The 21,120-nt window shown below is 47.3% G+C and overlaps 1 protein-coding gene across 1 annotated transcript in view; it reads right to left on the reverse strand.

Moving 5' to 3' along the window:
* PKD1 (polycystin 1, transient receptor potential channel interacting) overlaps window positions 1-21,120 on the reverse strand; it is a 1,742,473-nt gene that overhangs the window by 644,470 nt on the left and 1,076,883 nt on the right. Inside the window, exons 26-27 of the mRNA XM_069647332.1 lie at window positions 18,856-19,051; window positions 18,255-18,425 (exon numbers count right to left, since the gene is read on the reverse strand). Coding sequence (XP_069503433.1) covers window positions 18,255-18,425; window positions 18,856-19,051 — 367 coding nt within the window. The remainder of the gene's footprint in view (window positions 1-18,254; window positions 18,426-18,855; window positions 19,052-21,120) is intronic.

The following is a 21,120-nucleotide window of genomic DNA, read 5'->3' on the forward strand; positions in this document are numbered from 1 at the left end:
AGATCTTTAAGGAATCAGCCTTGACACCCAGTGGCAGAAACAAGGGGCCTCATTACCAGGTTGGAGGTAAGTAACTGTCCTTACGGGCATGGAGCAATTACCGTGTCTGTGTAGTAAAGAGCCCGCTAATAGCGGGCCAGTACAAGTTCGCGGGCACAAGTTTTGCGCCATGCCGTTAAGGACTTTACCGCCATGCGGCTAAAGTCCCAAAAATGGCCCTTAGCGGCATCAACGAAAGCGCTGATAGCACTACCGCCATCGTGACCGCTAATAGCGGTGACCGTAAATAAGCAGAACCGGAAGTAGCGTCATCGCACAGGAATGGGAAAGAGCACAGCGGCCATCCTTAAAAACACAATCCATTGCCATCCTCAGCACCCAGGATTTGCATCAGCACAACAGCAGCCCAAACTTCACCTAACACCACATCAGAATGCCCAAGGCTCTGAAGAAAGGTGCTACGTGCCAGCGTAAGGTCTGTTTCTCAGTGGAGGAGCTAAATATGCTCGCAAATGCGGAGGTTGTGTTTGTGCAAGACATGCGGTGTGCTGCCCAGATAAGAAAGACGGAGATCTGGGAGGAGGTGGCACGCAAAGTCAGTGCGGTGGGTACCACCCCCGCACTGTAAAGGACCTGCGCAAGCGCTGGCATGACCGGCGCCTCTGTGTCCGGAATATACTTGCAGCCAATCGGAGCCAGGGCATGGGAACAGGTGGCGGAGGAGGCTCCCCGATCAAGATGACACACTGGGAGGAGACATGTGCCAGCACAATTGGCATAGAGACAATTGAGGGAGTGGGGGAAATGGAGCGTGGTGTGCCGTCATCGGCTGATGGAGGTGAGTGTCCACAGAAACCACTGTAATGCAAAGCATGACGATGTCCCCCAAATGTGACACTGAAATGAGCCAATGCATGGGGCATCACACACCCGTGTACACAACCCTGTCCATAGGCTGTCCACCGCACCATCACATCCCCATGCATGCAGCACCTCATACATGTGTTACCCAGACGTATGCCTGCATGACCCGCCTATATGGCAAGCAACCTGTATGTCACAACTCAAAGACCAAATGTATAGAACTGCAACAATACCAACATATGCATGATGCACGTAGAACCATCACTGATGCTGTCCCTCTCTTGGTCCCCCGCAGGCTCACAATCTGACAGTGAGGACCAGGACTCCGCGGCGCAGGCCACAACACCAATGAAGAAGGCCAGGGGCATGGAAGGAGGCTACAGGCCTAGCTCATCAAGGGGCACTGGCAAACCAGGACTGCCGCAGAAGCCCAAAGCCACTCAGGATGATACGTCACCAAGGCGTCAAAGGGGCACTGACAATGCGAGAGCACCCACACCAGCCGTTCCCACCACACAGGAGCCAGTGGCAGAAGGCTCACTGTCCGCTGCCAACAGTTCTGTTGGAGAAGCAGCTGCCACGGCACCCCTGTCGGATGAAGAGGGAGAATGCCAAACACCCGTAGGACAGGGCACACCCAGCCTGCAGTTGTCACCCCACCTCATCCCATGCCCCACAACCAATGCCAGCAGCCATGAGCTGTCTGCTGGTGAGTCATTGCCAGGGAGATGGAGCCCCATGGAGAGCTCACCTGATGGCGGACCCATGCCGCAAGCTGCGTCAACATCAACCGGAGTCAGGGACAGAGACCAGGGAATCAGCCTCATCCTACAGCGGCAGGAGGAGCTCACTGCACTGGTTGGCCAGCACGTGAGCGAGGGTGCCCTGGCGAGGGAGGAGTGCCGTGAATACGTGGCGGGCATAAAACTTGCGATAGAAGCCAGTACAACACGCATTTGTGATGAGTTGGCAGCTGTGAGGCAGGTCCTCAGCCGCATCGCGGATGCCATAGAGAGCCAGCGTCCCGCACAGGGACTTGAGCAACCAGGCACCTCCTCCTCTGACAGCTCCAGGCAGACGAGCCCCCTGCGCAGGTCCGCACGGACCTTACGCCAGCCAGACATGCAACCACCCAATGCTGGTAGAGGACATGGGAAGTAGGGGCAGCCTGTTATTGGTGACTCCTGCAGACTAATGCTGCACTGAAGTGCACACCATGTGTGGGGGAGTTGTGGGGGGAGGGGGAGAGGGTGTTTGGGGGAGTTGTGGGAGGAGGAGAAGGGGAGAGAGGGTGTTTGGGGGAGTTGTGGGGGGAGGTGGAGGGGGAAGAGTGTGTTTGGGGTGGAGGGTTTATGCACTTTCTATTCACTTTATGGTTAACACACCAGTTGTGTCAAGAACAATCACATGACTGGACATTGGTTATTGTGTATGTGCGCTTTATTGGTGAACAGTGCAGTGTCCATGTGCACCCAATACCCAGTGCCCTGAGTCCCACATCCATTGCACCCACTGCATCCATGTGTATTAGAAAGATTGGTCTATCAGATTCTGGCACACAGCACGTCCCTCCTGTGCATCGCTACCTGCCTGACATGCAACCCCATCTTCTTCCTCCTCCTCAGCCTCATCAGGCGGTTGCAGTTTAATGTCAGGGGGCAGAGGCACGTTCTGTCTGATGCACATGTTGTGCAGCATGACACATGCCATGATGATCTTGGCCACCTTCTCATGCCCATACAGGAGTGCCCCACCTGACCTGCTGAGGCAGCGAACCCGTTTCTTCAAAAGGCCAAAGGTCTGCTCGATCACCACACGGGTACGGGTATGTGCATGATTGTAGTCCTCTTTGTGCCTGTTCTGCGGGTTCCGGACAGGGGTAAGGAGCCACCACTTCAAGGGATAGCCAGCATCACCTGCATCGGTGCAACAATGGGTATGTGTAAGTGATGTTGTCAAATGGAACCTGTACCTATCACACACAAGCCTGCATTGATTTGTTGCTCACATCCACATATCCCTGCATGAATGGAGTTATTCAAAGTAACTGCAATGTGTGATGTCACATGATCCACAGGTGTGCATAGCATCGTCTAGTTGATGCAGGGGTGTCCGATTCTTTGCTAGTGTTCATGCACTGTGGTTGCCTACGGCACTTGTTGCCATGATCTAGGTGATGTGTAGTTAATCGTATGCTTTGATCCTGTCACCGTTGGAACCAGAATGTTAATGATCTGCCATTCCACGCTTGATGTCCTTATGCTGGCATGCTGCACTTCTGTGGTGGTGTGCCAGTGACATTCTGTATATTGGCTTCTTTGTACGCACTCATGGACGCATGTCCGGTGTGATGCTGTTCAGCGGTCATTTGCATTGGGCATACTGACAGCTTGTTGCTGCATTGTGTTGCAGAGGGTACGGTCTGATGATGTGCAGTGTACATGTGGATGGATATGGTATGGTTGGAGTACTGGCTTGTTGTCATTGTTGTGCAGTTTACGGCTTGCACATTGGTTTCAGGTGTCAGGTTCAGTCTGGGCTGCTTTGGGGCACAGTGTATTTCAGTATGGGCATTGTTCAGTCTCTCAACTAATACCACCCAGGTGAAGTATGCATCTCCCCCCCCAAATCTCACCCAGGTGAAGTATGAACCCCCCCCCCAATCACACCTAGGTGAATTATGCATCTCTCCCCCCGCCAATCTCACCCAGGTGAAGTATGCATCACATCCCCCCCAATCTCACCCAGGTGAAGTATGCATCTCCCCCCATCACACTGACATGTGCTTGCCATGCAACTCACCAAGTAGCCAGGAACGTTGTCCGGCATGTCGCTCCATGTAGCGTGGTATTGTGGAGTTTGGCAGGACCATTGAATCATGGGTTGATCCGGGAAATTGGGCACAACAATGTGTGATGATAATGTTTGAGTCACATACCATTTGCACGTTGATGGAGTGGTATAGCTTACGGTTGCGGTACACTACCTCCATGGCATGTGAGATCACCAATTCCACGTGAGTGCAGTCAAGGGCACCGATGCAATTTGGCATGCCTGCCAGTGCATGGGAGCCAATTTTGGTGTTGGAGATCTCCTGGACAATCCGTGGTAGGGATATGTGGTCGCTTGTGTGCTTCAGGAGGGCATCGAGCACTTGGTTCAGCGTGCGTGGGAATAATGGTTGTGATATGCCATGCATCTGCCCTACCTTCAGTAGGGGGGGGGGTGGCGGTACTGATGTCTATGAGGCTGGCGATGTCGTTGTGTATATAATGGTGGTGATGGTGTCCCGGTCCAGACGGTACAGGGTGTGGATCTTCTCAGGGGTTGGGTTGAATGGACTGGCTCTGATGCGAGGGATTGGGGGCTGCCTGCGTGGTACAACTGCCTGCACTGGTGGGGCATGCTGTGCCTGTCTCACCCTCCTTCTCCTCCTGCGTCTCCTCTGTGCTGCCTGTTGTTGTTGTTGTTGTTGTAGCAATGCAAGCATGCCCTCCATCCCTAGTATTGCTACTAGTATTGGAATCATTTTGGTGTGGGAAGGGGTGTGGGAAGGGGTGTGGTGTGCTCCTTTTGTGCTGGCCCAGTCTACATTGCCTCCACCTGTGCTGATTGTGTGCACCTGTGGCAGTTGAGAACACTGCACATGGCAGTTTACGGGTGGTTTGCGATGCTGGTATTGCCACCATGCCGGTATCCACTTTTAGCGCCTTCTTGATGCCGGTATTTGCATGTCCGCCTGACTTGTGATGTCCTCCTGTTTACGCCATGCCGTTATTGCCGGCATGAAGGGTCGCGTACCCGTGCCCATGCCGCTATTAGAGGCACCATTATTTACGGTGCCGCCGATAGCGGGTTGGCGGGTCGGAATAGACTGGAGCGGTAAGCGATGCTGGTAATCCTTTACCAGCATCGTTTTTCCCTTACCGCCAACCTCGTAATGAGGCCCAAGGTCTCCGGTATTTAGTCAGGATTGAACACAGTCGTCCAAGCAGCTTCCAATAGATCTTGCAGCAACCGGACGGCGTCCAAAATTAAGACCGAAAAGGAAAACAGAAAGGATCTACAAAGACTAGGAAAAGAAGGTAAGTATGAAAAGATGCTATAAGAGGAGAAAAAATAAACGAAGAACAGCAATTCAGAACCAACAATCGAAAGGTGCGAGCAGTGCGGTTTCCGGAAGAGGATGCCAAAACCGAAGAGACCGGAACGAGAAAATACCCAGGTAAGAATAATAAACAAAGAAGAAGTAAATGGTGAAAACACCTAGTTAAATGTGATGGTCGAAGGATAAAGAAAGGAACTGTTACCAGAACAAGAATGGCCAGAGAATGTCCAGAGGGCGGACAGAAATGGTTAGCGATAAAGCCCGGAAGTAACGAAGAGTAGTTACTTCACGGGGAACCGAAGGCAGAAAAGCAAATGGAAATCAAGTTAAGAATAGCTAGAAGTACAGAAAGTAATGCTGAAAAGGGATGAAGAATTAAGGCAAACTGGGAGAAAGTGGAATAAATGGGAAAGCAAAAAAAACGCTAGTACCAGATAGACGCACAAGCAGCAAGGGTCCTTAGACGGATACAACGCGAAGCATATCTGGAAGTAACCGCCTATAAATATGCGGCGGCCATTTTAGGTGTACAGTAGACCGCTGCAGCCGGTTAGTGCGCACAATTCCTCCCAGTCTCCACTGATGCCAACGCTTAGGGACGAAGCGTGACAGTATGCCCCCTTCTTAAACCAGCTCCACCCGGTTTAGCGGGGTACAAAGCATGGAACCGCCGAAGAAGGCAGGGAGAGTGAATGTTGCGGGTTGGTTCCCATGTCCTCTCGGAAGAAGTATAGCCTTTCCAATGTATAAGGTATTGGATGCCGCCTCTTCTATATCTTGAATCTACCAATCTTGAATCTACCAATCTGTCCACCTCCTATTCGTCAAGTTCTTGAACACCTGGTTGTCTTACTGAAGGTAAAAAAGGTTCTTCTAAAAGGATCCTTCACAATGATCTTGAGAAGAGACGTATGGAAGACAGGGTGAACCCTTTTAAGAGACGGAGGTAGTTTCAATTTGAATGCCACTGGGTTAACTCTGGAGACCATCGAGAATGGACCAATGTATCTGGGAGAGAACTTTCCCCTGCAAACCCAGCAGGGCAAAAATTTGGTCGACAACCACGCCAAGGTACCAGGCGTCCAGTCCGGATTGGGTCTACGAAACTGATCAGCCTGACCCTGTAGGATCAGCGACTATCCTTGAGGGATTTCAGGGCATTCTTGTGAACCTGTCCGGGGGAGGTTAATTGGTTATCCACTGGAGGAGAGTTGGTGGTCGAGAATCCACCCCAGGGTAAGTGTTGAGGATTGAACCCATAAGTGCAGAAAAATGGACTCATGTTAATTGCAGTATGTTTGGCATTGTTATATGAGAATTCCGCCATGGGAATTTAGGCAGCCCAGTCATCTTGTTCCATATTACAAAAACAGCGAAGGTACTGCTCCAGCGTGATATTCAATCGCTCAGTTTGGCCATTCGTCTGAGGATGGTACCCTGAGGAAAGAGCCCGATATATGCCCATCTGCTCGCAAAGAGAAGCCCAGAACTTGAAGGTGAACTGTACCTCTCGATCAGATGCAATGGTCTGAGGTAACCCATGTAATCTAACCACATCCCTGTGAAAAATCCTGGCTGTCTCGGGTGCTGAGGCAACTCCAGTTAAAGCAGAGAAATGTGCTTATTTACTGTAAGTATCTACTGTCACCATTATGGTAGTACGGTGATTGAAAACAGGTAAGTCCACAATGAAATCCATCAATATCTGTTCCCAAGGCCTAGATGGTAATTCTTTCTGTTGAAGTAGTCCTAGTGTCAAGGAGTTCCCCCCTTCTCACCCGAGTTTGATCTTTGCTGGATTTCTTGATCGATGCCTTCTTGCGGACGGATCGAGTCTTGAATAAGGCTGCACGAGTCTCTTCCGACTTCAGCGTGCTTTCAAAGTTCCGGGATGCAAGGATCCAGGAATCCGGGAAATTTACAGAGTACGCTACTAGCACACGAGTCCAGGAATCAAGAAAGGAAGGAAAGGGACTAGGAATGGGGTTGGCTGGAAGAAGCAAGGGAAACAATACCGCGAGCTACGGAGCACACGTCTGGTCGCTACTTTGCAATAAGATTGAGATGCCCGGAGCCGCGGGAGGCGCGGTCTATAAATAGAACACGCTACGTCCAAGGTGTAGAGCTAGGAAGATGTTTCACAGTGGACGTCCACGTTGGAAGTACAAGGGAGTGTAAGCCCGTTGAGACAAGGACCAGGAAGTCCAAAAGGGACGTGTTCTGTAGTTCATGACAGCATGCCTCCTCCGAAGACCCGTTCCTCCGGGTTTGCCCCGGTGTATAAGGTGAAATCTTCTGAGCAGTTCAGGGGCCTTGAGATTAGAAAGTGGTTCCCAGGTTCTTTCACTACGAGGATATCCTTTCCATTCAACCAGGTATTGAAGCTGACCCCTTTATACCTGGAGTCACATATTCGGGATACTTCATATTCCAATTGGTTGTCGACCAGCAGAGGAGGAAGTCAGCAGGATTTCCGGGAGGATTGGGTGTAGGGTTTTAATAAGGATGTGTGAAATACTGGGTGAATTTTCTTCCAGGAGTCTGGTAGTCTGATCCGGTATGAAACTGGATTGATAATTTCCTTGATGGGAAATGGACCATAGTACTGAGGGGCCAACTTGTTTGGCCGTAGATGTCGGGGTAGTAATTTTGAGGACAAGCAGACTTGATCACCAATTGCATAAGGAGGACCTGGTCTTCTTTTGGAATCCGCATACCTCTTAGTCTGTGTTCTGGCCCTCTCTAAGTTTTCTTTCGCCTCCTGGTGTACGTTGATGAGGGTTTCTATCCAGGAGTCGACAGGATGTGGAGAACAGAGGGTAGAACCGATGGATGGAAACCTTGGCTACAATAAAAGGGACTGGTCTTAAGTGCTGAATGATCAGAATTGTTGTAGGCGAATTCAGCCACGGGTATCAGGAGCGACCAGTCATCCTGAACCTTGGTGGCGAAACATCGAAGATACTGCTCCAGAGTCTGATTAGCACGTTCTGTGGCCCCGTTGGTTTGGGGATGATAACCAAATGAGAGGGCGCATTGGATTCCCAAAATGCGACAGAGATGTTTCCAGAATTGAGAGACGTATTGAGGTCCTCGATCAGATATGATCTTGGAAGGGAGTCCATGTAAACGGAATATGTGTTCCAGGAAGATTCCAGCAAGCTCGGACGAGGATGGTAGCTTACACAGGGGTGTAAAATGAGCCATATCAGTGAACAAGTCTATGGTAACAATGATGGTCGTGTATCCTCGGGAAGGTGGTAATTCCACAATGAAGTCTGTAGCAATGAATTCCCATGGCCTTGTTGGCAGTGTAGGTTGCAGTAGAAGACCTGCCGGTCTCTTGTTATCATGTTTATTTTGACTGCGGATAGTACAAGCTTTGATGTACTGCTGTACGTTGGTCTTCATTCCAGGCCACCAAAACTGTCTTTGTATGAGACGCAAGATGTTGGTTATGCCACGATGTCCGGAGTGAAGGGTATCATGACAGAGGTTTATTATTCTTTGTTGTAATTTCTGTGTAGGAAAGACCAGTGCATTGTGCTTGAATAAATATCCTTCCTTAACTTTTAGGTTCCATGGATTCTTCCTTGAAATATCCTTCCAGAGGTCAGAGGATTGGGTTTGCACTCGAATTTCTTCCAGGAGGTTGACTGCTTGAGCTACAAAGATCGTGTGGGGAAACATCTTAGGATAGGCCCTGTCTTCAGTAGTTACATAGTCAGGACGTCGAGATAAGGCGTCAGCAATCATGTTTTATGATCCGGGAACATGAGTGATTTGGGATTGGTACTGGGCAAAGAAGTAGGCCCAACGTGCCTGACGACTGTTCCTGCACTCCAACGACTGTAGAATTTGAAGATTCCGATGGTCTGTGCGGACCTGAACTGGATATCTAGCACCCAGAAGTAGATGTCGCCATTCAGTGAAGGCTTGGCGGATGGCTAACAGTTCCTTTTCCAGGACGGAGTAATGTGTCTCACTGGGAGTCAGGGTTCGTGAGAGGTAAGCAATGGGGTGTTCCAGTTTATCCTCAAGTTCCTGCTTTAAGACCGCTCCTATGGCGTAGTTAGAGGCATCCGTTTCCACTAGGGATGGCCAATTTATGTCGGGTTGGGCCAAGATGAGGGCTTGCGTGAACTCTGTCTTTAAACGTTGGAATGCCTTATCTTGCGGTGTAGACCGGATAAAGGGGGTGTCTTTCTTCAAGAGGGCAACGATCAGCTGAACGATCTCGGAAAAGGTAGAAATTAACTTCCGGTAGAAGTTGGCAAGCCCCAGGAAGGATTGAACTTGTTTCACGGATGGGGGAGCGGGCCATGCCAGTATGGCCTTTAGCTTAGAAGGGTCCATACCAATTCCTTCTGGGCTAAGGATGAATCCTAGGTAGTGAACAGAAGTAAGGTGAAACAAGCATTTTTCGGGTTTGGCTAAAAGTTTGTGTTCACGGAGTCGTTGTAAAACTACCTTTACATGTTCTTCATGCTTTAGAGGATCCTTGGAAGAGATCAATATGTCATCCAGATAGACAATGACGAAGAGGAATAACATGTCGGAAAACACCCTATCCATTAAACGTTGAATAACTGCGGGGGCATTAGCTAGTCCAAAGGGCTTGACTAGATATTCATAGTGACCAAAGGGTGTTCTAAAGGCTGTTTTCCATTTGTCTCCTTCCTGGACACGGATCAAATGATAGGCACCCCGGAGATCCAACTTCATGAATATTACGGCGCATCTCACAGCTTCCAGGATATCCGGGATCAGGGGCAGTAAGTACCGATCTTTGAGAGTGCATTGATTTAAGCCACGATAGTCGAGGCAAGGTATGAGTTCCTTGGTGTCCTTCTTGGGAACAAAGAACAACAAAGCACCCGCTGGAGATTTTGAGGGTCTTATGGTGCCGTTTTCAAAGTTGGTATCCAGGTATTCTCGGAGGGCCTTTTTCTCTGGTTCGGAAAGGATGAACATTCTGCCGAAGGGAATCACTGCTGAGGGATCTGTATCTATGGCACAGTCTTCAGGTCTGTGAGGGGGTAAGGCCTGGACTATGGCAGTTGAAAATACATCAGCATATCGCTGATAGGCCTCTGGGACTTGTATGATATTGGAAACCATGAGTGGTGTTTGCTGGTCTCTTAGTGATTCTTTAGGGGATGTCGAGGAGGGATCCAGGAATAGACAGTGGGACATACAAAACTCTGAGCCTAGAATAGTGATCCTGCTGTCCAATTGATATACGGATTGTGCTTCTGTAACCAGGGCATACCCAATACCATGGGGTAATGAGCTGACTTAATGATGTCGAATGTAATCGGCTCTTGGTGATGGTTTATGGAAAGCTGGATCTCTTTTGTCTGCAGGCTTATGGGTCCTGAAGTGAGGGGTCTTCCGTCGATTGCTTCCACCGGCTGCATGGTGCTTCGTGTCTCGTACAGAATATGATGACTAACAACCCAGTCTTGATCAAGGAAAATTCCCATAGCTCCGCAGTCTACCAAGGCCAAAATGGGGTAGGTCTTATTCTTGGAGGGCGACAGGAAGGCCTGTAGTATTACCAAATTGTTTTGTCCAGGAGAGTTCAAGGATGGAATTGATGTGGAGCAAACATCTCTCTCCCGAAGCTCTGCCCTTAGATCGGGAGCTGGCGTTCCTGAACGCCGAGGAGGGGCTAGAGGACACTCCCTAACCAAGTGTTTGTCTGAGGCACAATACATGCACAACCCCGTATGAATCCTTCTCATCCTTTCTTGCAGGGATATAGGTCCACGGAAGGCTCCTATCTGCATGGGTTCTGGTTCAGAGACTGAGCCTGGGTTTGTGTCCGTCTTGGTGGTACTCTCAAAGGACAGCTTCGGAGGATTAACTCTGGATTTCTTCTTCTCTGCCTTCCTTTCCTGGGTACGGAAATCTATTGCATGGCAAGGTCCATTAGTGCCTGGAATGAGTTTGGGCGAGCCACTCTGGCCAACTCATCCTTAATCTCCTCATTCAGTCCTCTCCTGAAAAGGGTAAAACTCGCCTCAGGGGACCAATCAGCTTCCTTGACTAATTGCTTGAATCGGGTAACATAGGTGAGCATATCCTGGGATCCTTGCTGAAAGTCTAACAGGCGTTCCTGGGCACTATAGACCTGCTCTGGACAGTCAAACATGGTCTTAAGGGCTTGTATGAAGCCATCATAGTCATCTAGGAGAGCATCGCCGGAATTAACGAGGGGAGTAGCCCAGGTTAAGGCGTTTCCTGAAAGGTGGGAAATTATGAACCCCACCTTAGTCCCGGGAGTTGAAAAGTAGTAGGGCTTAACTGTAAAGTGGACCAAACATGAATCCAGGAATCCACGAAGGGTTTTTGCCGACCCATCGTATTTGTCCACTATGCCGCCCAGCAACACACTTTCTTTTGTGGCAGAATCACAAGGTAGAACTAATTGTTTGAGAGCAGCGTTTTCCGCCTTTAGATTCTGCACCTCGGTTGATAGCTCTTGCATGCCACGCATCAGGTCCTGGACGGCCGCTTCCATGTCCATATCGAGTTCGGTCGGGTGGTGTCTCAAACTGTCAAGGAGTTCCCCCCTTCTCACCTGAGTTCGATCTTTGCTGGATTTCTTGATCGATGCCTTCTTGCGGACGGATCAAGTCTTGAATAAGGCTGCACGAGTTTCTTCCGACTCCAGCGTGCGTTCAAAGTTCCGGGATGCAAGGATCCAGGAATCCGGGAAATTTACAGAGTGCGCTACTAACACACGAGTCCAGGAATCAAGAAAGGAAGGAAAGGGACTAGGAATGGGGTTGGCTGGAAGAAGCAAGGGAAACAATACCGCGAGCTACGGAGCACATGGCTGGTCGCTACTTCGCAATAGCACTGAGACGCGCGGAGCCGCGGGAGGCGTGGTCTATAAATAGAACACGCTACGTCCAAGGTGTAGAGCGAGGAAGGTGTTTCACAGTGGACGGCCATGTTGGAAGTACAAGGGAGTCTAAGCCCCGTTGAGACAAGGACCAGGAAGTCCAAAAGGGCGTGTTCTGTAGTTCATGACACCTAGTGGTCTTTGCCTGGATAATTTGCTCGAGGCACAAATGGGACAAGACGTGACATACAACTTGGCATCCTTTTTCATATGAGGCCACCAGAACTGTCTGGAGAGTAATTCCACAGTAGCATTTTGTCCTTTGTGGCCGGACATAGGGTTGTCGTAGCACCATTGTAGTGCCTGAGCTTGTAATGCAGGAAATGGCTAAAAGCGCTCTCCCTCATGGACCATTAAACCATTTCCAAGAGAGGTCAAATTCTCGGGAAATCCTTCCTTCTTCATTCTCTCGGTGGCTTCGAGTACATCCTTGAGAAATGAAATTACAGCATCCAGAAACCTGGGATTAGGCAAGAGAGGTTCATTTTCGGTATACTTGCCAGACCTATCACCTAGGCTCCTGGATAAAGAGTCTGCCACAACATTTTTTGAAACGGGAAAGTAAGTGATATTGAAATCAAAATGCAAGAAATAGTATGCCCATCTGGCATGGCGAGAGTTCTTGCGCTCCATCTGTTGGAGAACCCGGAGATTGCAGTGGTCAGTTCTGACCAGAAAGGGATGAGTAGCACCTTGGAGAAGATGTTGCCATTCCTTGCAAGCTTGGCAAATGGATAAAAGTTCTCTTTCAAGAACAGAATAATTCCTTTCACTGGTGGTCAGGGTGCGTGAGTAATAGGCAATAGGATGTTCAATTCCTTCCTTTTCCTGAATTAGCACTGCACCAATGGCGCCTCCTGAAGCATCTGCCTCTAGAATGAAGGGCTGTGTCTGATCAGGCTGTATAAGTATAGGAGCTGTAGTAAACAACTGTTTCAATCTTTAGAAGGCTACTTGTGCGGAAGTGGAGAACAAGAATGGAACACCTTTCTTAAGTAAAGAGGTTATGGGCAGGATAACTTCTGCGAAATTAGAGATGAACCATCTATAGAAATTTGCCAGTCCCAAAATCCTCTGAACCTCCTTCAGTCTAGTAGGTTCCTTCCATTCTAAGATAGCCTTGACCATGTCCGGATCCATTTGAACACCTTCGGATGTTAATATGAATCCTAAATAGGAGACCTGAGTAGCCTCTAAAATACATTTCTCCGGTTTGGCATACAATTGGTTGGCTTGCAATCTGCCCAGCACCTCTTTAACCTGTTTGCGATTTTCTTCAAGGGTAGTGGCGAATATCAAGATATCATCCAAGTACACAACCATGGACAAGAATAAGAGGTCAGCGAATATCTTATCCACAAACCTTTGAAAGATAGCAGGGGCGTTGACAAGCCCGAAAGGCATGACCCTGTATTCGTAGAGACCTAATTGCGTTCGAAATGCGGTCTTCCACTCATCGCCCTTCTTGATCCACAGTAAGTGGTAGGATCCAGGTAGATCTAACTTAGTAAAGTATCGAGAACCACAAACCGCTTCAAGAATGTCCCTTAGGAGTGGCATAGGGTATCGATCTCTGATGGTCAAGGAATTGAGACCTCTGTAATCTATACAAGGTCTTAGTTCAGAAGACCCTTTTTTGGAGACGAAGAACAAGGACGCACCTCCTGGAGATTTAGACACTTGAATAAGTCCGTTATGCAGATTGGCATCCAGATAATCCTTGAGGGCCAGCTTCTCTGGAACAGAGAGCGGAAGCATCCGTCCAAATGGAATTTGAGCACCTTCCTGGAGTTTGATACCACAGTCTTCAGGTCTGTGAGAAGGTAACAACCGAGGGCGTCTATCCTCAAACACCTCCTGGTATTCCTGATATTGCCTGGGTACAAAAGACACAGATACCTTGATGGGTGTGATTTGTTCACTTGTCTGTGACACCTTCTCAGAGTCAGTGAAGCAGAACTGTGTACAGTAGGTGGATGCAAAACGAAGAGTGTTGGATTTCCAATCTATTTTAGGATTATGACGTCTCAGCCATGGTATTCCAAGTATGGGAAGTGAGCAGCTCTAATTATGTCAAACGTTAAATGTTCTTTATGACTGCCCAACGTCACCTGAATGGGAAGAGTCTCCATAATTATGGGTCCGGATGATAAGGGAGTACCATCCACCCCTTGCACAGGAATAGGCTTCTTTTTCTCTCTGAGTGCTATCAAGTTGTTCTTGACCCAGGTAATATCCATAAAGTTTCCTGTGGCTCCACAGTCCAACATGGCATGTGTCTTGAGACTCTGTTGAGGGGTAATCTGTAACTGTATAGCGAACACCATAAAATGATTGTCTTCCTCTTTTTCTAGTGGTTTGGTGTGGTCACAGGGTTTGATGCACAACTCCCCGATACCTCCCCTGCATAGGTTCGGGGTTGCTCGTTTCCCTGAGGTTTAAGAAGTATTTCTGGACAGGTACTTAATTGGTGTTTAGCTGAACCACAGTAGGCACAGAGACCTTTTTCTCTTCGCCTTTTTCTTTCCTCGGAGGACAACGGTCCTCTTGTAGCTCCTATCTGCTTAGGTTCTTCAGCAGATCCACAATCTCTTGGGTTGGGTAAGAAGGTTGGTAACGGTGAGTAATTTCTTCCTCTTCTTCGTTCCTTCTTTCTTTCATTGCAGCGAAATTCGATCTGTAGTGCCGCTGTAGCGAGTTCCTGAAACGTGTTGGGTCTGGGCATTCTTGCCAACTCATCTTTAATTTCATCATGCAATCCTCTGTGAAACAGCGTCTGTTGTGCCGAATCGGGCCATCCTGATCGTGCAGAGTAATGTTGAAATTGTGAGACATAGGTCTGTACATCCTGTGATCCTTGTCTGATGTCTACCATTGCCTCATATGAAGAGAATTGGACCTCAGGGTGGTCAAAACGGCTCTTGAAGTTTTGAACAAACTGTATATAATTAGACATTGATGGATCAGCATTAGTGACCAAAGGGGTTGCCCAAGAAAGTGCATTCCCTATTAGATTGGCAATCACAAAGCCCAGCTTGGATCTATCTGTTTCGTAGGTTTTAGGGCGGGAGGAAAAATATACTTAACAGGCATCCAGAAATTCCTAAAGGTGCTTGGGGTTGCCATCATACTTTCCAAAGGAGAATGGAAGAGCAGGAATATCGCCTCGGGTGTCTTCTCGAAGAGCAACTTGTTGCCTCAGAACAGTGTTTTCATTCTTGAGAGTATGTAGCTCCAAACGAAGCCCCTGAATGGCATTAGCTAATTCCTGGTATTGTTCCAGGGAAGCCATGGTTGTAAATGGGCGTTGTATACTGTCAGATTCCGCGCTACCACCCTGTTCCACCTCCTCACCTGAGTCTTCCGTTATGACGTCTAGTACCTATTTCTTTCGGGTTCCTTTAGTTTCCTTCTTCTTTTTCTCCTTTTTCTCGTGCAGATAAGGGCGAGCTCCCTCGGAGGCCACCCTGACCTGTAAACAGACAGAATCAGGGGGAACCCCAAGGAGCAAGCCCCCACAAATGTCCATGGAAAAAGCCGATGTGGCGAAAAAAACCCTGACGAGGTGACAGTTCAGTGTGGACCGTCGAGATGATGTCCTTGGTAGTTGAAATATACAGGAACCAGGAAAAAAGGAAAAGTCTCTCTTTCCCTGCTGTGTAGATCTTTAAGGAATCACCCTTGACACTCAGTGGCAGAAACAAGGTCTCCGGTATTTAGTCAGGATTGAACATAGTTGTCCAGGCAACTTCCAATAGATCTTGCAGCAACCGGATGGCGTCCAAAATTAACACCGAAAAGGAAAACAGAAAGGATCTACAAAGACTAGGAATAGAAGGTAAGTATGAAAAGATGCTATAGGAGGAGAAAAAAATAAACGAAGAACAGCAATTCAGAACCAACAAGCGAAAGGTGGGAGCAGTGCGGTTTCCGGAAGAGGATGCCGAAACCGGAGCGAGAAAATACCAAGGTAAGAATAATAAACAAAGAAGAAGTAAATGGTGAAAACACCTAGGTAAATGTGATGGTCGAAGGATAAAGAAAAGAACTGTTACCAGAACAAGAATGTCCAGAGGGCGGACAGAAGCGGTTAGCGATAAAGCCCGGAAGTAACGAAGAGTTGTTTCTTCACGGGGAACCGAAGGCAGAAAAGCAAACGGCAATCAAGGTAAGAATAGCTAGAAGTACAGAAAGTAACGCTGAAAAGGGATGAAGAATTAAGGCAAACTGGGAGAAAGTGGAATAAATGGGAAAGCACAAAAACGCCAGTACGAGCGAGATGCACAAGCAGCGAGGGTCCTTAGATGGATACAACGCGAAGTGTATCCGGAAGTAACTGCCAATAAACATGGGGCTGCCATTTTAGGTGTACAGTAGACCGCTGCAGCCGGTTAGTGTGCACAATTCCTCCCAGTCTCCACTGATGCCAACGCTTCCAGGGACGTAGCATGACAGTAACACAGTCATGCACCTCCTACCCTGGCTGAACTGTGCGACACCTTACAGTGTGAATGGAAGGATTGGATAGTATGATCTCTTAACCCGATGCTCATTGGGTAGTCAGGGTTAATTTGGACCTTTACAGAATGGAAAAAACAGTGTGCTCCACATATACTGAGCACCCCATAGTTATTGCAGATGATTTTTCAATCACAAAAGCTGTGGCTGCTAATGCCTATTCGTAAGGGAACTGACTCTGCATTACTGAGTCTAAGATCCCACTGTAGTAGGCCAAGAGCCAGTAGATGTCCAGTAGAAGTTGCCAGAGTCAACATTGTTGTCATTACTTCCCCATTAGAATGTGAAAACAAATAGAATTCCTTTGTGTGATCAGGGGTTGCTAACACTGGAGCTTTACTTATAGCATCCTTAAGTTCTTGGAAACGTGATCATTTCTCTTTCTTAACAGATTCTGTTGAGATCTTTCTTTCACCCCACTCTATCTTCTCTTTACCCACCCTTTCGGAAACACTGGCTCTCATTAAACTAATTTTAACTTCACAATAGCTATCTCAAACACAATTGCTGACCTGCCCATAAAATACCATTACACTTTGCACAATATCTGTTTGTGTGAATTGTCTATACCAGAAATAACCAACCTGTCACTATCCAGATGTTTCGGTCTTGAATGCCCATTAGCCCAAGACATCATTGTCAGTGGTAAGGGGATCAAGGGAGTTGTAGGCTTAAACATCTGCAGGGTGACAGGCTGGTTAGTCTTGGCATACCCTATATATTCACTCCAAGAAAGGGGTAGTTGTGGTCTACAGAATCCATTTATGTATTATCCCATAACCTTAATTTTAACCAATATCTTTATCGTGTAGAGAATAGCTTTGTTGCAGACAACATTCTGCAATTCTTTATGCAAAATCTTTAAACACCATTTTTGCATACAAAATACTGTTATTTTGTAGGCAGTACTAGCCCCTTCATTGTCTCATCAACACCTTCACTGCATATTCAAGACCAACAATGTCTACCCAACCAACACAATCATTGCCTATGCAGTATACACTTTTATGGCATGATCAATGGATTTACAGTATTTCCTATGCACTTTCTCTATTGTGTGGTATATTCAGTACCTTTGTTCCCTGACAAAAAGAGTTGCCTTGGAAGCACATTTCTTGGCTGTCAAACACCATTCTATAGGCAGTGACAAACACAGTTATTGCCCAAGCAGCGCCCATGTTAACTCCACAATGGGCCTCATTACAAGTATGCTGGTCCAGAATTAAGGGTGCCAGTCGCAACGTATCGGCACCCATTCTGGACCAGCAGACTACAACTGTGCCTGCCGGGGCCTCTGCACCCGGCAGGTCTGACCTACCGGGCGCAGCGGCCCCGGTAGGCACAGTTGTCATGGAAGCACCGGCACTGTTAGCAACGGTGCTGGTGCTATCGTGTTGCCACTCCCATAGAGTCCTATGTCACTCTATGGCAATGGGGAACAACATTTTCCGCCGCCTTGTAATGTCCCGGTGGCACCGGGATCTCAGGCGGCGGAAACAGTGTTACAGGGTTGCCGCCAACCTCGTAACGAGGCCCAATGTCATTATTGTGTTCTAAAGTGTGATGCTGCATTTTTCAAGATAAAATGTTAACAAACTGCCCTTTGGGCACACATTTGAAAGACAATGCAAATCGGTAACAAAATGAAAACAACTAAATAGAACGGGGGTGTAGGGAAACGTCTAATGGAGTGTCGGGGCCTGAGGGAAGAAATGGGAGGACGAGGTATGGCAAGGCTCCCTCATAAAGGTAAGGAAATAAAAAGAGGTGACAGATTTGTGAAACGAGGTTGTTAATCTCATTTTCGTTAAAAACAAAGCTGGGAAAACCACATATATCCCTTCAAAGTACCCTTGTTATCATGCCAAATGCGTATTTTCCAAAGGCTCCCCAGGCTCCTCTCTGTGGCTATCTGAAAGACATCCAGGCTGTTTCTGTGGAAGGTCCCATCACCGTCGAGGTGTCTGTGGCCGCTTTTATCCTCCACACCATAAAGATTAATCCCAACATGGGCCGTGGTCCCTGGTTAGAGTAGACAGAAGCATACAGCTGTCAGGGCAAAGAGAGTCCAAAGACCCTTGTATCGCAGGCAGCAGAAGGATGCACCAAATTGACCACAAATTCAGAATAATTGGTAAATTATGCAGAGCAGCCTCTTTACAGTGTCCAATAATTGCCAAACATTGGCCTGCAACATTGTGGTAGAGTATAACACCCAGTGGCAAACATCCTTTACATGGGTGCCAACAAAGCCCTGACGATGATCTCTGATGCCCCTTAAATCATCAGTGATCATGTTACCACTAACCCTCACAGGGAGTCAACTGGAAATGGAATTTCTTTGGAGGCCAAGTATTAAAGCAATCATTTACAAGGAAGGTCACGGAGGCATCTACTCACAGCAACAACTCATTTGCTCTACTTAGTTCCTAGTGATGACTGAGCTACTAACCAGATCCTCTGCCCCATCCAGTCTTCACCAGGATCTCGTACTTGTAGAAGCCACTTTTCCCACAGAATGGAATAACTCCCACCTTGTTCACATCAATTAGGTCTAGCTTGTGGACAATTATGGCAGCCACAGAATAGGTGACAAAGCAGACAGCACAGGTCAGCAGGACAATGTAGTTAATTCCAGGCGGAGGAGGCTAAAGGAGAAGAGACAAAACAATAAATGTGAAAGAAAATACCACCGGAGGCAAGACAAAGCAATCACACAACCAGCTTTCATCAGATGAATGACTCAACATATTTATAAATATTTAGGATATGGCACTGTACACTCAGCATTGTAAAAACAACTCCCTGACAAAACCTACTACTCCAAATTCTTCAGCTCTGTCTTCACCACACGCATCACTCATCTGAGTGATTGCCTTTATGGCAGATGATGCCAGTGCTTGATAAATGAGGCAGCTGACTCACTCACTCATGTTATTTTCAGAAATGTCCAATGCAAGGAGTTTTGGCTTTTTGCACAAATATTGTAGGACATGAAATTGCTTTCGAGTATGCATGCATTCTGCCAACAAGGCAAAGTAGTTGCAGAATTCACGTTTTTAGTCGTTTAAATGAGCCTTCCTCAATTTGTAACAATTTCATATTTTACGTTCTAGAGACCCAATTGAAAAATTGCACTTCCATGTACCCCATTTAGGCATAAATACACAGCAATTTCCTTTTTATTGTTGGCTTCAATCTGTCCCTACTAAAGAATCTGCGGTCACTTCCACTAATTCTATAAACCTGCTATCTAGTGGGAAATAAGCAGTACACCTGGTGTTCCACTTAATGTTCATGTAGGTTGCACAATTCTGCTTTCTAATGTGCAAATTAATGGAATTACTTGTAAACTGGTCAATTGTTAGCAGGCTTACATTACTCCACACCCAAACTATTGTCTCGTAATGCCCTAGTGGATATTTGTGGTCTTACATGCAAGGTGGTAGTGTGCAAAGCACCTCTGGTTCCTGGGTGTGCTAAGACGAAATTTCAGAACCAGCCCTGGGGAAGAGTTCTAAGAGGCCACCATAGTTAGAACAGGACACTTAGGTCTAGCCGAAACATCAAAGTAATAGAGATGTAGCAGTAAAGCAGACTTTAGGAGATATGGAATATTACAGTTAACCACACCCAGAGAACTCAAATAAATCAAGCAACACAGGAGCACAAAATATACTAATTTATTAGGTCTTTACACTCTAAGCAGGTAAAGTAAAGGTCAAGAATCTTTCACTAAAACACACACATATACATATATATATATACATATATATTCACTGAAAATTGTTTTAGCTAAGGGACAGTTAAGGTGATCAGATTTAACGTAACAAAACCCTTGAAATTCAGCAGATGTGGCAAGTGATGATCATCTTAACTTGGCGTCCCCCGTTGATGACATCTAGAATCTCATGATGTGTTATTTATATAGCGCTTATGCTTAAGCGCTTTACATACAACACATAAACTGTGAAGGCATCATGAGGCAAAACACAGACAACAGAGTGAAAGTGCAAATAAAATGTTTGTTAATTTAAATGTCAGGGTGGTTGAAGGCCTAACTTGCCCTATGCTAAGGCGGGATTCCCCTACCTAAAAACACTAAGGATAGTCTGAGCCAGAAAGTTCAACTTATAAGTCTGTCTGAATCCAAACCCTATACTTGAACTCACAACTAAAGTTAAACAATGTGTAGGGATGTTAGAAACAAAAGAAATAGCATTCCAAATAAAGTTCTGAGCTTCTTCCAGCTCTGAGCTTACTTTCCAGCTCCCCTTCCCCATGTTCACAACAGTTCCACTAATTGGCCAGCCTCTCGAAGTTTAAGAAAAAACACCCCGGGTTGTCTCCCTCTTTGTATAGCTGAAGCACTCCTTGGAGAATATTTAGTTTCTCTTGAACGGCAATCAGCCTTTCTATCCCCGTTTGAAAGCGTTGTTCAGATTGGATCTGGTGGGTGGCCAATTGGGCAAACACTTCCCCTAAAGATGTTGCTGTGCCGGGAGATGACATGGTGTCACTCGCACTCCCTTCAGAATTTGACATAGAAAAGAAATCCAGATCTTCAGTGGTATCAGATTTGATCTCAGCCCCCTCTAGACTGGTATCTGTTTGAGCCCCTTCTCTGGTTTCCTCTTTTACTATCTATAAGGAAGGGGAAAGGAAAGAGGTAGAATAATTCCCCTATTCCAAGCTTCTGGGACCTAAGGCTCCCGGT

The sequence above is a fragment of the Ambystoma mexicanum genome, chromosome 2q (genome assembly GCF_040938575.1).
Source record: "Ambystoma mexicanum isolate Mex_15411 chromosome 2q, UKY_AmexF1_1, whole genome shotgun sequence".
Classification (NCBI taxonomy): Eukaryota; Metazoa; Chordata; class Amphibia; order Caudata; family Ambystomatidae; genus Ambystoma; species Ambystoma mexicanum.